Here is a 12,646-nt window from a genome sequence, read left to right as displayed (position 1 = left end):
CACTTGTCCACTAACCAGGCAAACAACAGCACAGATCTCCCCATATGCTGTATGCTCAACTGAATGAAGCTGCAGTAAAGGACTTCTACTGAACGTTCTTTTGCTGCTTCAGATTAGACAATGTAAGAGGTAAGGGAGTACAACACATAAAAAACACCAGCATCAAACAAAACACCAGCTCTACACATTTCCTAAACTCTTAAATTCACATTACAAGAGCCAAGTATGAAAAAGGTATGGTAGGGAACAAACAATGGCATTTTTTCCCTCTTCCTCAACAGAAGCCACAACAGTTACTGATATTTATTCCCTTGTGAAATTCATTGTCTTATTTCATTATCCAAAGAGGAAGTTCTGTCCTTAAGGATACCTTAAACTATGTTATTACTTTGTGGCATTAGCAGCATCCTGGTACTGGGACAAAAAGACAAGCAGCTCCTTCCATGTACAAAGTTGTTGATCCATAAATAGCACAACAATAGGATCATTTCACTGTTACCAGGTATCCTGGGAGGGTCCCCACATGCCCTACCCAGTGGGCCCTGAGGTCAATATACTCACAGCTAAGCAGACTGTGGGCATTTCTAGGCAGGAAGGCATCAAAGTAGAAAAGAAGTTTCTAGCACTGGAAACTTCCTGCAGTTCACACGCAGTTCATATAAACTAAGTGTAGTTTTCCAAAGTTACATTTTGATAACTTCATCTGTTTCTAGATTGTTATTTTTCAGTACTGCTACAATTCTTAAACTCCGAAAAGCTGAGGAGTGGAAGAATGATCCTCATCTCTACAATCTGAGATTATAACCTTGCATTTGTTCAGCAGATAAGAGACTGAAGCTATTGGGTGCCAGGCTTTGCTCTCTTCCGTCTTTGAGAAGTCGGCCTGTTGACTTTATAAGAATAAGCCACAGCTGTAGAATTTACATTTGCCAAGTTTATTTAACATTTTCCTTTTTTAAATGGTGGCTTCATATCTGACTATCCAACTGCACAGGTATAAGTACATTTTTTTCTTCTACAGAGGTATAAATCCTTTAGAGTGGCGTAGGTATGAAATGTAAATTATTAGATATAGGTATGTAAAGGTAAATTATTCTACTTTCTTCTTTTAAAATTATTATTATTATTATTTTGGGGGGCTGCGTCAGGTCCTTGTTGCTGCGCGCAGGCTTTCTCTAGTTGCGGCGAACGGGGGCTACTCTTCACTGGCATGCACGAGCTTCTCACTGCGCTGGCTTCTCTTGTCGTGGAACACGGGCTCTAGGGCACATGGGCTTCAACAGTTGTGGCACGAGGGCTCAGTAGTTGTGACGCACGGGCTTAGTTGCTCCGCGGCATGTGGGATCTTCCCAGACCAGGGCTCGAACCCATGTCCCCTGCACTGGCAGGTGGATTCTTAACCACTGTGCCACCAGGGAAGTCCCTATTCTACTTTCATTAGAAATTTAACTTTAGTCCTCTTTCTATCACAGAGTGATTTTCATGAACCATAAACTATTCTAGAAAAAGCTATTTCTGGTCTTTTTGCTTTATTAATTGGTAAAACTTCCACAAAATTTTAATCAATAGCAAACCATATAACAAGTTTGTGTTTTTTTTTTTTTTTTCTTGCGTTATGCGGGCCTCTCACTGTTGTGGCCTCTCCCATTTGCGGAGCACAGGCTCCGGACGCGCAGGCTCAGCGGCCACGGCTCACGGGCCCAGCCGCTCCGCGGCATGTGGGATCCTCCCGAAACGGGGCACGAACCCGCGTCTCCTGCATCGGCAGGCGGACTCTCAAGCACTGTGCCACCAGGGAAGCCCCCAAGTTTGTGTTTTTAACATAACGTTATGACTTCAATTATTATTTGAGTGTTCTACTTTGGGTAAAGTTCCTAAAGGACAAGAAGAGAAAAAGTATAAGAAAACAGACTCTTTTTCTGCTTAAATCCACAAATGGCAGGCTCACAGTGGGCTGGAATAGAACCAGCAGGGGTCTTCAGAAACTCGAGAGTTTTAGATTGAGGCTGTGGAGATTTCTTCCACAGGCCACTTATCAGGAACCAAAATTCTGAGCTAAAGGAACTGCCGGGGGCCTTTCCTGGTGGTGCAGTGGTTGAGAATCTGCCTGCCAATGCAGGGTACACGGGTTCGAGCCCTGGTCCAGGAAGATCCTACATGCCACGGAGCAACTAAGCCCATGCAGCACAACTACTGAGCCGGTGCTCTACAGCCTGTGTGCTGCAACTACTGAGCCTGCATGCCACAACTACTGAGCCCACATACCACAACTACTGAAGCCTGCGCGGCTAGAGCCCGTGCTCCGCAACAAGAGAAGCCACCGCAGTGAGAAGCCCGCGCGCCACAATGAAGAGTAGCCCCCGCTCGCTGAAACTAGAGAAAGCCCGCGCACAGCAACGAAGACCCAATGCAGACACAAAAAGAAAGAGGAACTGCTGGGCTGGTCCAGTGCGGCATTTCTCATGTCCTTTCACCATCTGATTAAGCTACCAGTAAAGGCTAAGAGCATTCACACCTCACAAAATCCTTGAGTGAGATCTCTCATTCTCTGTGGTTCTCTCTGTGTCAGGTAGCACGACATCCCTTCTATACAGAGATGGCAGATGGCCAGGGCTGGACCACAAGCCACAACAGGGCTGTGCTAAGAGAATCTGTGCATAACATGGGGAAGGCAGAGGCTCCCTGCCACTCGTGGGCATCAGAAACACCCGTGTACCTTTCTAAACATTCCAGGGCTCGGACCCCTCTCCCTGCCTCTACAGGTGGGGCTGCAGGTAAGTGTGCCTAGCAAAGCTTCGCTGGCCTTCTGACGTGTGCCAGAGAGAACCAACTCCTGGTGTAGTTTCTGCCAGGACTTCACAGCTGGTATCTTGCACAGCTGGAGATGACTGATCAGTGATGCATTTTACAAGATCACTATTTTAAGAATTCTTTGGCCACCCTGAGTGAGCCCTGCCCAGGAAAAAAGGCACGCATAAAATGTTCGTTCCTTTCGTAACTAAAATTAGGATCTTAAATGGTCTCTTTACTTTTCGCACTTTACTTCTCTTTCTGTGGTAAAGCCAGGATGTCTTTTTTGAATTCTTTTTCTGGTTAGTTTGATTGAATGTTCTTCTACAAGGTTCTGCTACAATTAGCTCTGCTACTCATCTCTTGTTTTAAAGATAAAGAGGGGACTTCCCTGGTGGCACAGTGGTTAAGAATCCGCCTACCAATGCAGGGGACACGGGTTCGAGCCCTGGTCCGGGAAGATCCCACATGCCGCAGAGCAACTAAGCCCGTGTGCTACAACTACTGAAGCCTACGCTCTAGAGCCCGTGAGCCACAACTGCTGAAGCCCGCGCGCCTAGAGCCCGTGCTCCGCAACAAGAGAAGCCACCGCAATGAGAAGCCCGCGCACCGTGACGTAGAGTAGCCCCGGCTCGACGCAACTAGACAAAGCCCGCGCACAGCAACAAAGACCCAACACAGCCAAAGACAAATAAATAAATTTATTAAAAAAATAATAATAAAAAATAAAGATAAAGGGATTTGTATATTGAATGTTCTACAATTAGCTCTGCTACTAATCTCTTGTTTTAAAGATAAAGGGATTTGTATATTCCTAAAAAAAAAATTGAAATCATTCATTAGTAACTTCTGATAAAGATAAACCTGATTTTAAATTACTACTGATTTTTACCAACCTTTTAAACTTTAATTTATTAAAGAGGATCACAATTCCTTCCCCCATTTACTAACACCCACACTGTTTCAAATTCCCAAAAGGAAAGTCCACAATACCATGCTGGAGAATTTCTCATGTGTCAGCTTCTGCAGTTTTTCTCTGCAAAGGAGCCAGGATCACCCCAACATTCCTCTCCTCACTCTCAGAGTTATACAAACTATGCTTCTCAATATATTCCTGGACAAGGTCTGGTACCAAGTAGCGAATGCTCTGGCCCCTCCTGAGGGCTCGCCGGATCTTTGTGGATGAGATGTCATTGGTGATCCATTCATTCACCAGGTGAATGTTGTTCTGGTGTTTCCACAGCACATCGGATTCATAGATGAATTTCTGAGCATCATTTCCAGCCCGAGTAATACATATAAGCCCATAGTCTCCCACGATTTTGGCGATATCCTCACCCTTCCACAGATTGGGCACACCAAAGGACTCTAAGAGATCTGCTCCACACAGCAACTTCACCTTTGGCACTCCTGGGAAGAAGAAGAAAACAGCGCTTCAGGGTTTGCCTTTTTTTTTTTTTTTAAATATTTATTTATTTGGTTGTGTCAGGTCTTAGTTGTGGCAGGTGGGCTTCTTCGCTGCAGCTTGCAGCCTCCTTAGTTGTGGCATCCAAACTCTTAGTTGTGGCATGCATCTGGGATCTAGTTCCTGGATCAGGGATCAAACCCAGGCCCCCTGCATTAGGAGTGTGGAGTCTTAACCACTGCGCCACCAGGGAAGTCCCAGGGTTTGCCTTTTCAATAACGCCCTGCATCAAAATGAATGTGTATGTGTGTTCTTCTGGCTAGAGCGTTCATAGTTTCTATCAGATTCAGATTCTCTAAAAAGAGATGCAGGATCCCTCAAAAGTTAAGGTCGACCTCCTGCAGGATAAATAAGCTCAGGGTGCCTCTGACTCTCCCTTCCTTCCATCACAAAACTAACAAGGGGTGGGGAATTCCCTGGTGGCCTGGTGGTTAGGATTCCGGGCTTCCAATGCCATGGCCTGAGTTCAATCCCTGTTCGGGGAACTGAGATCCCGCAAGCTGTGCAGTGCAGCCAAAGAGGAAAAAAAAAAAGAAAAGAAAACTAACAAGGAGCATTTTCCAGGCACCCACATATACTGAATATGAAAGTAAAACACAAAGGGGGCTTGCTCAGCTCTAGAGTCTTATCAGCTATCATTGGTAAGTCCTGGCAAAACATACAGACCTTTCGTTTTTGTTTGCTCTAGTGATTTCTTTTGACTAAAATCTTGTCTTTGTTCAGCCCACTTCCTCTTCCGTCCAGGCCTTTCCAGTACAAGTGAGTCCTGCTGCTGATCACAGCTACTGGCCTCCAGCTTCTCTTGATGGTGTCTATAAAGCAACAAAGCAATAGAACATTTCTCTTTCTCACAACGCTCAACTGAAACGTCATCCCTCTGGAGATGCCTAAGAGCCTCTGATGCAATGTTAAAGGTTGGGAGCTGTTAAACACATTTAACCACAGGTACAATGCCCAACTACTCAGAATGGATGCCTTCGAATACATAGTACTGCTGGGTCAGAACGGATGCTGGCTAGGATATGGCATGGCAGCCCTGGGCTCTGGCTGTCAAGAATGGAAAGCAAGGCAAATCCTGGGAGCACAGCAAATGGTAGCTATTACTATTCTAAGCTGTATGTGTCTGTGTCATAAAAACAAGCGTTAACATTGATTACAGAAAGTAAGTTCCCTAAATACCAGTGAGATCCGTTCTGAGAGCACGTTCGTAAGTCCAACAAAGTTAGCTTAGGTACCCAACTAACACAATCGGCTATATAGTACTGTACTGTAATAGGTTTATAATACTTTTCACACAAATAATACATAAAAAACAAACAAGTATATACTGGACCCTGACAAGTAACGTTGGCAGCAGAAGCAGGAACAGTTTCCTGAACTCCAACTGCAGCTAAGGAGGCATGACCTTGAAACAAGCCACCACTTCTACTCTTCCAGCCCTTTCAACATTTCTGCATGAGCACCTAGAATCCCTTTCTGCTTAAAATGCTCAGAGTGGGGCTTCCCTCGTGGCGCAGTGGTTGAGAGTCCGCCTGCCGATGCAGGGGACACGGGTTCGTGCCCCGGTCCGGGAAGATCCCACATGCCGCGGAGCGGCTGGGCCCATGAGCCGTGGCCGCGGAGCCTGCGCGTCAGGAGCCTGTGCTCCGCAACGGGAGAGGCCACAACAGTGAGAGGCCGGCGTACCACAAAAAAAAAAAAAAAAAAAAAAAAAAAAAATGCTCAGAGTGGTTTCTATTTCCTATCGTAACCCTAACTGATATGGTTAGAACCAGAAGGTTCGAACTCTAAGAACAGACATTAGACAGGTTTTTCCAAAAGTCCTGGTGTTTTATACTCAAGAGAACATTGAGTAATCATTAGACGTTACACACTCTGGTCTCTGAACCCTTAAACTGGAGCTGTTTCAGCGTTCTGAGCACAGCGATTTGTGACAACCCCCATATGCTGTCAGCGAAGCAGCTCCCCAAACCAGCTCTCTCCGTGATCAAGCATCATGGCTTCTCTTCCTTAAATTACCTGCCTCTCTCTTTTATACTTAAGAAGACTGACCACAGTACATCATCATCTTACAACTTTACCTTTCTCACTTGGGGCACAGACAGGCCAGGTGTGCTTCCTCTACTCTTTAATAGGGATATACAGTTAACAAGTGTGCAAACATCTCAAAACATAGCGACAGCCATAAAGGCTGAGCACTACCGACGCCCTGTTACCGTGTGATAACCTTACACAGGAATGGCATGGCAAAGCTGAATGCACCATGGATACCTTAGCACCGTGGCAGTCTCTATCCAATCCTGTTGAAGACTTTCCCATGTATCAACTTCCAACCATTTTGAGTTCTTGGTGGCGAGTTCTGCCATGATAACTCGGTGATGGGCAGAGATGAGTCCTTTCTTCTTATATGCATCGCCAACGGGAGAAATTATGCCTTTGATAACTTCATATTTCCCTGGGTAAAGAATTAGATTTGATATGAGGTATTATAACAAATTACATTTTATGCACAGGAAATATCATCAATATGGTTTCATAATCAGAGATTTCCCCCCTCCTCCTTTTTTCACAGGGATCCAGGTTTATTTACTTTTAATTGTGGTAAAATATACATAAAATTTACCATTTAAGCTATTTTAAGTGTACAGTACTGTGACATGTACGACCATCACCACCGTCCATCTCCAGAACTCTTTCAACTTCCCCAAGTGAAATTTTTGTACCCATCAAACACTGACTCCCCATTCCTCAGCAGTTTAAATTTTGATTGATATTGCCAAACTGCCTTGTAAAAAGCCTTAATCTATTTGTATACGCAAGAGCCCATTCCTTCCCAACACCTGATATTTGACATTAACAAGTTTAAAAACTTGTGTCAATGTGATGGGCAGAATATATCTCATTTTTTATTTTAGTTCCCTGATTATTAGTGAGTTTGGACACCCATCCACCTATCAGCACACAGCATGATCACTTATGTAACAAAACAAAATAAATCTGTGTGTATGTAGGGGAGAAAAAGTTTTCCTCGACCCTCTTAGGGTCCCTGGCGGGGTGTGAAACTGACAGGAGAAAAGCATACAAATTTACTTAATGTAAGATTTATGTGACACAGGAGCCTTCATAAGGAAATGAAGACTCCAAGAAACAGTTAAATGTAAGTACAGTAAGTCCCCTACATATGAACCTTCGAGTTGCAAACTTTAAAAGATGCGAACGTGTGTTTGCATGTTCAATCACATAAGTGAGTTATCATGTCTGGCGTACACTGTCACGTGCACCGCGTCCTCTACAAGTGATGTGTTTTTGTGTACTCTACTGTACAGTACTGTAAGGGTACAGTAGTATAGTATCTTTATTTCTAGCTAGATTTGCAAGAGGACGACTTCACTGAACTCCTTGCTGTGCCACACAAGGAGCTTACTAATGAAGCTGTGATGGAATTGGAGGCCCAGAGAAAGGACAAAGAGAGAGGAGAGGAAGAAGTAACTGAAGAACTGAAGAGATTCACAACTCAGGAAATGGCAGGGGATTTTCTTTATTTGAGGCGGCACTGTTAGTTATTGAGGCATAGGACCTGAACATAGAACAGTACACGAAGGTTGCGGCACCCGTTCAGAATGCAATCCAGGGCTACCAAGTCATCTATGATGAGAAAAAAAGAGCTACTACCTAGATTGTTTTCTCAAGACGGTAGATGGAATTGAATCCAACAAGGAACCAAGGAACCAGAACCTGTGCCATCAACGTCAGGCGTGAGTGACATTGCAGCCTGCCCTCCGTCTCCTGTTGCTGACGATCCTTCAGCTCTACCATCTCCCACCTCCTCTCCCTCCTCCAGTCAGTAACTCTTCTTGCCTGTTCACTGGATGCCAGCCCCTGGATGCCAGCTGTTGTCCTGTACTACTGTACTTTTCAAGGTACCGTACTGTAAGATTAAAAATGTTTTATTTTTTGTGTTTGCTTGTTTTTTATGTATTATTTGTGTGAAAAGTATTATAAACTTATTACAGTACAGTACTATATAGCCAATTGTGCTAGTTGGGTACCTAGGCTAACTCTGTTGAACTTACAAACAAATTGGACTTATGAACTCACTCTTGGAACGGCACTTGTTCTATATAAGGGACTTACTGCATTTTTATGCTAGGTTAGATGAAGGGTAAACAGTCATGGCGAAATATGATAGGGCAAAGAGTACAAGGTAAGTGTAGAAAACTCAGGGGAATTTAGCAAAGAATGTTTGTTTGACTTCCCTTTGTCTTCAGAGATAAGGATGCTCCTTTTCTCCGGGTTTAGGGAGAGCATCTCTAACATGAACATTTTACGATCTGCTTCAGGGAAGAGGGGTGGAGGGAGGAGGTCAGAGTGACCTTCCTGCTTCTGCTGTTTTTATCAAAGTCCTTCCACTTAAAATATCCAATATGCCGAAGTGCTGTATTGTAGGGTAGCGCATCCTGAACCCCATCATTGCTTTTGGCTACTGTTCCTACCTGTTCCATTCATGTAGTCCTTGGCCAGCTCAAACAGCCTGAGGTGCATATTGGTGATAGGATTAAAGGAACCACAAGCAAGGAGAACCACTTCTGTCTTCTCTGAGTTTTCCATGCTGAGAATTTGAAGTTGTACATCTACATGGAAAACTCTGACACCTCTCTTATTGTCTACAAAGGAAAAAGAAAGTAAGTTCAGTTACAGGGCTTCTGATGTCTTTCCATGTTCTCATTCCAAATAGGTGGAATAAATAGTTAGCTTCAGTGACTATGCTGGGTGAATTGCAAAAATGGCCCCTTTTCTCCACCCATCCTTTTCAATGTGAATTTGCAGCTCTTACCATAAAGGGATGGAATCTCCTTCGCACCCTTTGTGACTTGCTTTGGCCCAAACAATGTGGCACATGGGAAAGTGTTCCCATTCTGAGCCTAGGCCTTCGAGGTGTTGTACACTCCCACTCTCTTTTGGACTCCTGCCCCTGACATGAAAACAAACCCAGGCTAGCCTGCTGGAGGATGACAGAACTTGCAGGAGAGAGCTGGTGCTCCGGCTGACAGACAGCTAACCGTCAGCTATGTGGCTGAGGCCATCCTAGACCATCCAAACCCCAGACAATCTGCTTAGATGCACGAGCAAGTCCAGGTGAGATTAGCTGAGCCTGGATCAGATCAGCGAACCCACAAGCTGAGCCTAGACTCGAGCAAAAATGAATGTTTGTTTTGCGACTGCACTATTGTGGCCGCGGTTAACAGATACAATGACATTATCATCCACCAAATATTACTCCCCAACAACCCGTCCTTCAAAACCGTATTTTGCCTCTTAGTCAACATGGTCATGTTATCACTTTCAACTGAATAACAGTTTACAACGGACAAACTCTTTTTCATGTCAGTTATTCCATTTGATCCTTCCATAACCCTAATGAAGTAATGCAAGGCAACTGATTTTAACTTTTTATTAAAAAATTTTTATTAGGGCTTCCCTGGTGGCGCAGTGGTTAAGAATCCGCCTGCCAATGCAGGTTCGAGCCCTGGTCTGGGAAGATCCCACATGCTGCGGAGCAACTAAGCCCATGCGCCAAAACTACTGAGTCTGCGCTCTAGAGCCCGCGAGCCACAACTACCGAACCTGTGTGCCGCAACTACTAAAGTCCACGCGCCTAGAGCCCACGAGCCACAACTACTGAGCCCGCATGCCGCAACTACTGAAACCCACGCGCCTAGAGCCCACCCTCTGCAAAAAGAGAAGCCACGACAATGAGGAGCCCGCGCACCGCAATGAAGAGTAGCCCCCGCTCACTGCAAATATAGAAAGCCCGTGGGCAGCAACGAAGACCCAACGCAGCCAAAAAATAAAATAAATTAAAAAAAATTTTTTTTAATTAAACGAATTCATGTATATAGATTTGAAATCATAGGGTGACAAAAGGCCCATAATGGAAGCAAGAGTCATTGGCCATATCTCACCCACGAACTCCTCCAACCAAATCCCCAAGAGGCGACCACTTTTAACTTTTTCAGCTATTTCTTCTGGCCGAATCTATCGTAATTCTATATTATGTGCTTATAATGTTATTTCTTAATTTATTCAAAGAGTGTCTATTTACTTTCCCTCATGATCGAAGAAAATTACCTCATACACCCCCATTACACTCAGGCTATATATTTGGGAAGTTTGGGAGAGAGTTGTGAGGGTGTATGAGAGCTAATCCTCATAGATTATGTATGGGGGGGAGAGATAGAAAGAATCTCTAGTCTGTGCTGAAAGTCACCTTCTCCCACAATTCTGAAGGCATTGCTTCTATACTGCAGTGCTAACAGTGAGGAATCCAAAGTCACTTCCAGTAATTCTGATCCTTTTAATGTGGCTTATATTATTTCTCCCTTGAAGCTTACGAGAACTCTGCCCCCAAATGTTCTGAAATTTTACAGTGATGTCCTCCAGTGTGGCTCTATTTTCATCTATTGTGCTGGGCCCTGAGCAGGCCCTTTCAATCTCAGAACTCATAACCTGCAATTCTATAAAATGTCCTTGAGTTATTTCATGGATGATTTTCTACCTTCCATTTTCTCTGCCCTCTTTGGAAATGCCTAAGAGTTAGAGCTGAAGCACCGGGACTGGTCTTCCAATTTTCTTACCCTTTCTCTTCTCTTTTCCATCTCTTACCTTCATACTCTAATTTCTAAATATCCTCAAATTCATCCTCCAATCCACCTATTGAGGTTTTCATTTCTGCTATTATACTCAGTTTTTTTTTTGGGGGGGGGCCACATCTCGAGGCTTTCAGTATCTTAGTTCCCCGACCAGGAATCGAACCTGGGCCCTCGGCAGTGAAAGTGCTGAGTCCTAACCACTGGACTGCCAGGGAATTCCCAATACTCAATGTTTTAGACTTTTGTCCTCTGAATGTTCCTTTTTATGGTATTCTGTTCTTGTTTCACCAATGCATTACGCTTATTTCTCTACCAATATTAATGATATATTTTATATTTCCTTCAAAGAGCTGATAGGAAGTTCTAAGTGGGTAGGTAGGGCTTCTGCACAGTGGGCTTCATTGTATGGTAACTTGGCTGTATTACAGGTCTTTCTCCTGGGACTGGTCAGCGTCCACAAAAAAAGTATCCTCCAACCTCCTGCCTATATAGCATAACAGTTACAAACCCCTGCTCTGAAATCAGGCTGTCCAGGTTCAAACCACAGCTCCAATACTTACATGAGCTGGATGACCCTGGGCAACCTAACCCTAGCCTAACCTTCCTTTTGCCCCAGTTTTTCTGTCTTAAAACAGAGAAAATAATATTACCTACCTCATGATTATTGTGAGAATTAAATGAGACAATACACATATGCTACATAAAGCTGCTTTGGGCAAGTAACGAACACACTATGAATATAGCAATTATTTATGTTGCATATCATGTTGCTGTAATTCAACTCCTTTTTAAAAATTATTTATTTATTTATTTATGGCTGCGTTGGGTCTTCATTGCTACACGTGGGCTTTCTCTAGTTGCAGCAAGCGGGGGCTACTCTTTGTTGCGGTGCACGGGCTTCTCATTGCAGTGGCTTCTCTTGTTGTGGAGCACAGATTCTAGGCGCAGAGGCTTTAGTAGTTGTGGCTCACGGGCTCTCGAGCACAGGCTCAGGAGTTGTGGCACACGGGTTTAGTTGCTCCGTGGCATATGGGATATTCCTGGACCAGGGATTGAACCCATGTCCCCTGCATTGGCAGGTGGATTCTTAACCACTGCGCCACCAGGAAAGTCCCTCAACTCTTTTCGATCTTCAAAAAAAATCTATTTCAAATGGTTCAATCAACTATTACCACTCTACTGAATCTGTTTTTTCATGGAGGCTTTTTTCCTGAAATTCTTTCTCTAATCTGGGCTGAAAATCTCTAACCCACTGTGCGTCTGTCATTCTGAAATATGACATTTCACCTCTCCTAAGGGAGATCCCCTATTTCTTAGAACCATGTCATTGTCTTTCTTGTTTTACTTCCTAATTTTTCTGGAGCATATCCTCAAATAGCTTCATAATAAAGGGAAAATGGGAGATAAAGTAAATGTCTTTATTCTTCCTTAACTGAGAGAATTCTAGGCTGGAATTTTCTTTTAAAATTATGAATGCATTCTTCATTGTTTTCTGGTACCGAACACTGCTGTTGAAAGTCTGGTGCTACTCTGATTCTTGTTCCTTTTCATGTAACCTGCTTTGTCTTTTTGGAAGATCTGAAGCATGTTCTTTTTATCCCAAATGCCATAATGATGCGTCATAGTGGGGTTTTTTTTCATTCATTGTGCTGGGACTCAGTGAAGCTGTCTATCTCCAACTCAAAGCACTCAGTTCTAATTATTTCTTTAATAAACACTCCCTATTAACTATCAATAAATA

The 12,646-nt window shown here is 43.8% G+C and overlaps 1 protein-coding gene and 1 non-coding gene across 2 annotated transcripts; both read right to left on the bottom strand.

The window, feature by feature from the left end:
- Nucleotides 1-3,799: 3,799 nt before the first annotated feature.
- Nucleotides 3,800-8,863, bottom strand: NMNAT1 (nicotinamide nucleotide adenylyltransferase 1). Its single transcript, XM_007453324.1, has 4 exons — nucleotides 8,749-8,863; nucleotides 6,527-6,710; nucleotides 4,922-5,067; nucleotides 3,800-4,200 (listed from the first exon to the last, which is right to left on the bottom strand). Exons 1-4 carry the CDS (start codon nucleotides 8,861-8,863, stop codon nucleotides 3,800-3,802), a joined length of 846 nt encoding a protein of 281 aa, XP_007453386.1.
- Nucleotides 8,864-11,047: 2,184 nt separating this feature from the next.
- TRNAE-UUC (transfer RNA glutamic acid (anticodon UUC)) lies at nucleotides 11,048-11,120 on the bottom strand. The gene has a single exon. It is a non-coding gene; the product is annotated as a tRNA-Glu (tRNA).
- Nucleotides 11,121-12,646: the final 1,526 nt, after the last annotated feature.

This window comes from Lipotes vexillifer, unplaced genomic scaffold (assembly GCF_000442215.2).
Source record: "Lipotes vexillifer unplaced genomic scaffold, Lipotes_vexillifer_v1.1 scaffold575, whole genome shotgun sequence".
NCBI lineage: Eukaryota > Metazoa > Chordata > Mammalia > Artiodactyla > Lipotidae > Lipotes > Lipotes vexillifer.
This window is presented reverse-complemented; position numbering and strand designations above follow the sequence as displayed.

What these genes read in the sequence shown, in the direction of transcription:
- NMNAT1 (XM_007453324.1), bottom strand. Translation starts at nt 8,863, where the DNA reads ATGGAAAACTCAGAGAAGACAGAAGTGGTTCTCCTTGCTTGTGGTTCC. An exon ending in GGACTACATGAATGGAACAG is followed by an intron (nt 6,711 to 8,748) that starts GTAGGAACAGTA and finishes TTCTTTACCCAG; the next exon opens with GGAAATATGAAGTTATCAAA. An exon ending in GAGACTGCCACGGTGCTAAG is followed by an intron (nt 5,068 to 6,526) that starts GTATCCATGGTG and finishes GTTGCTTTATAG; the next exon opens with ACACCATCAAGAGAAGCTGG.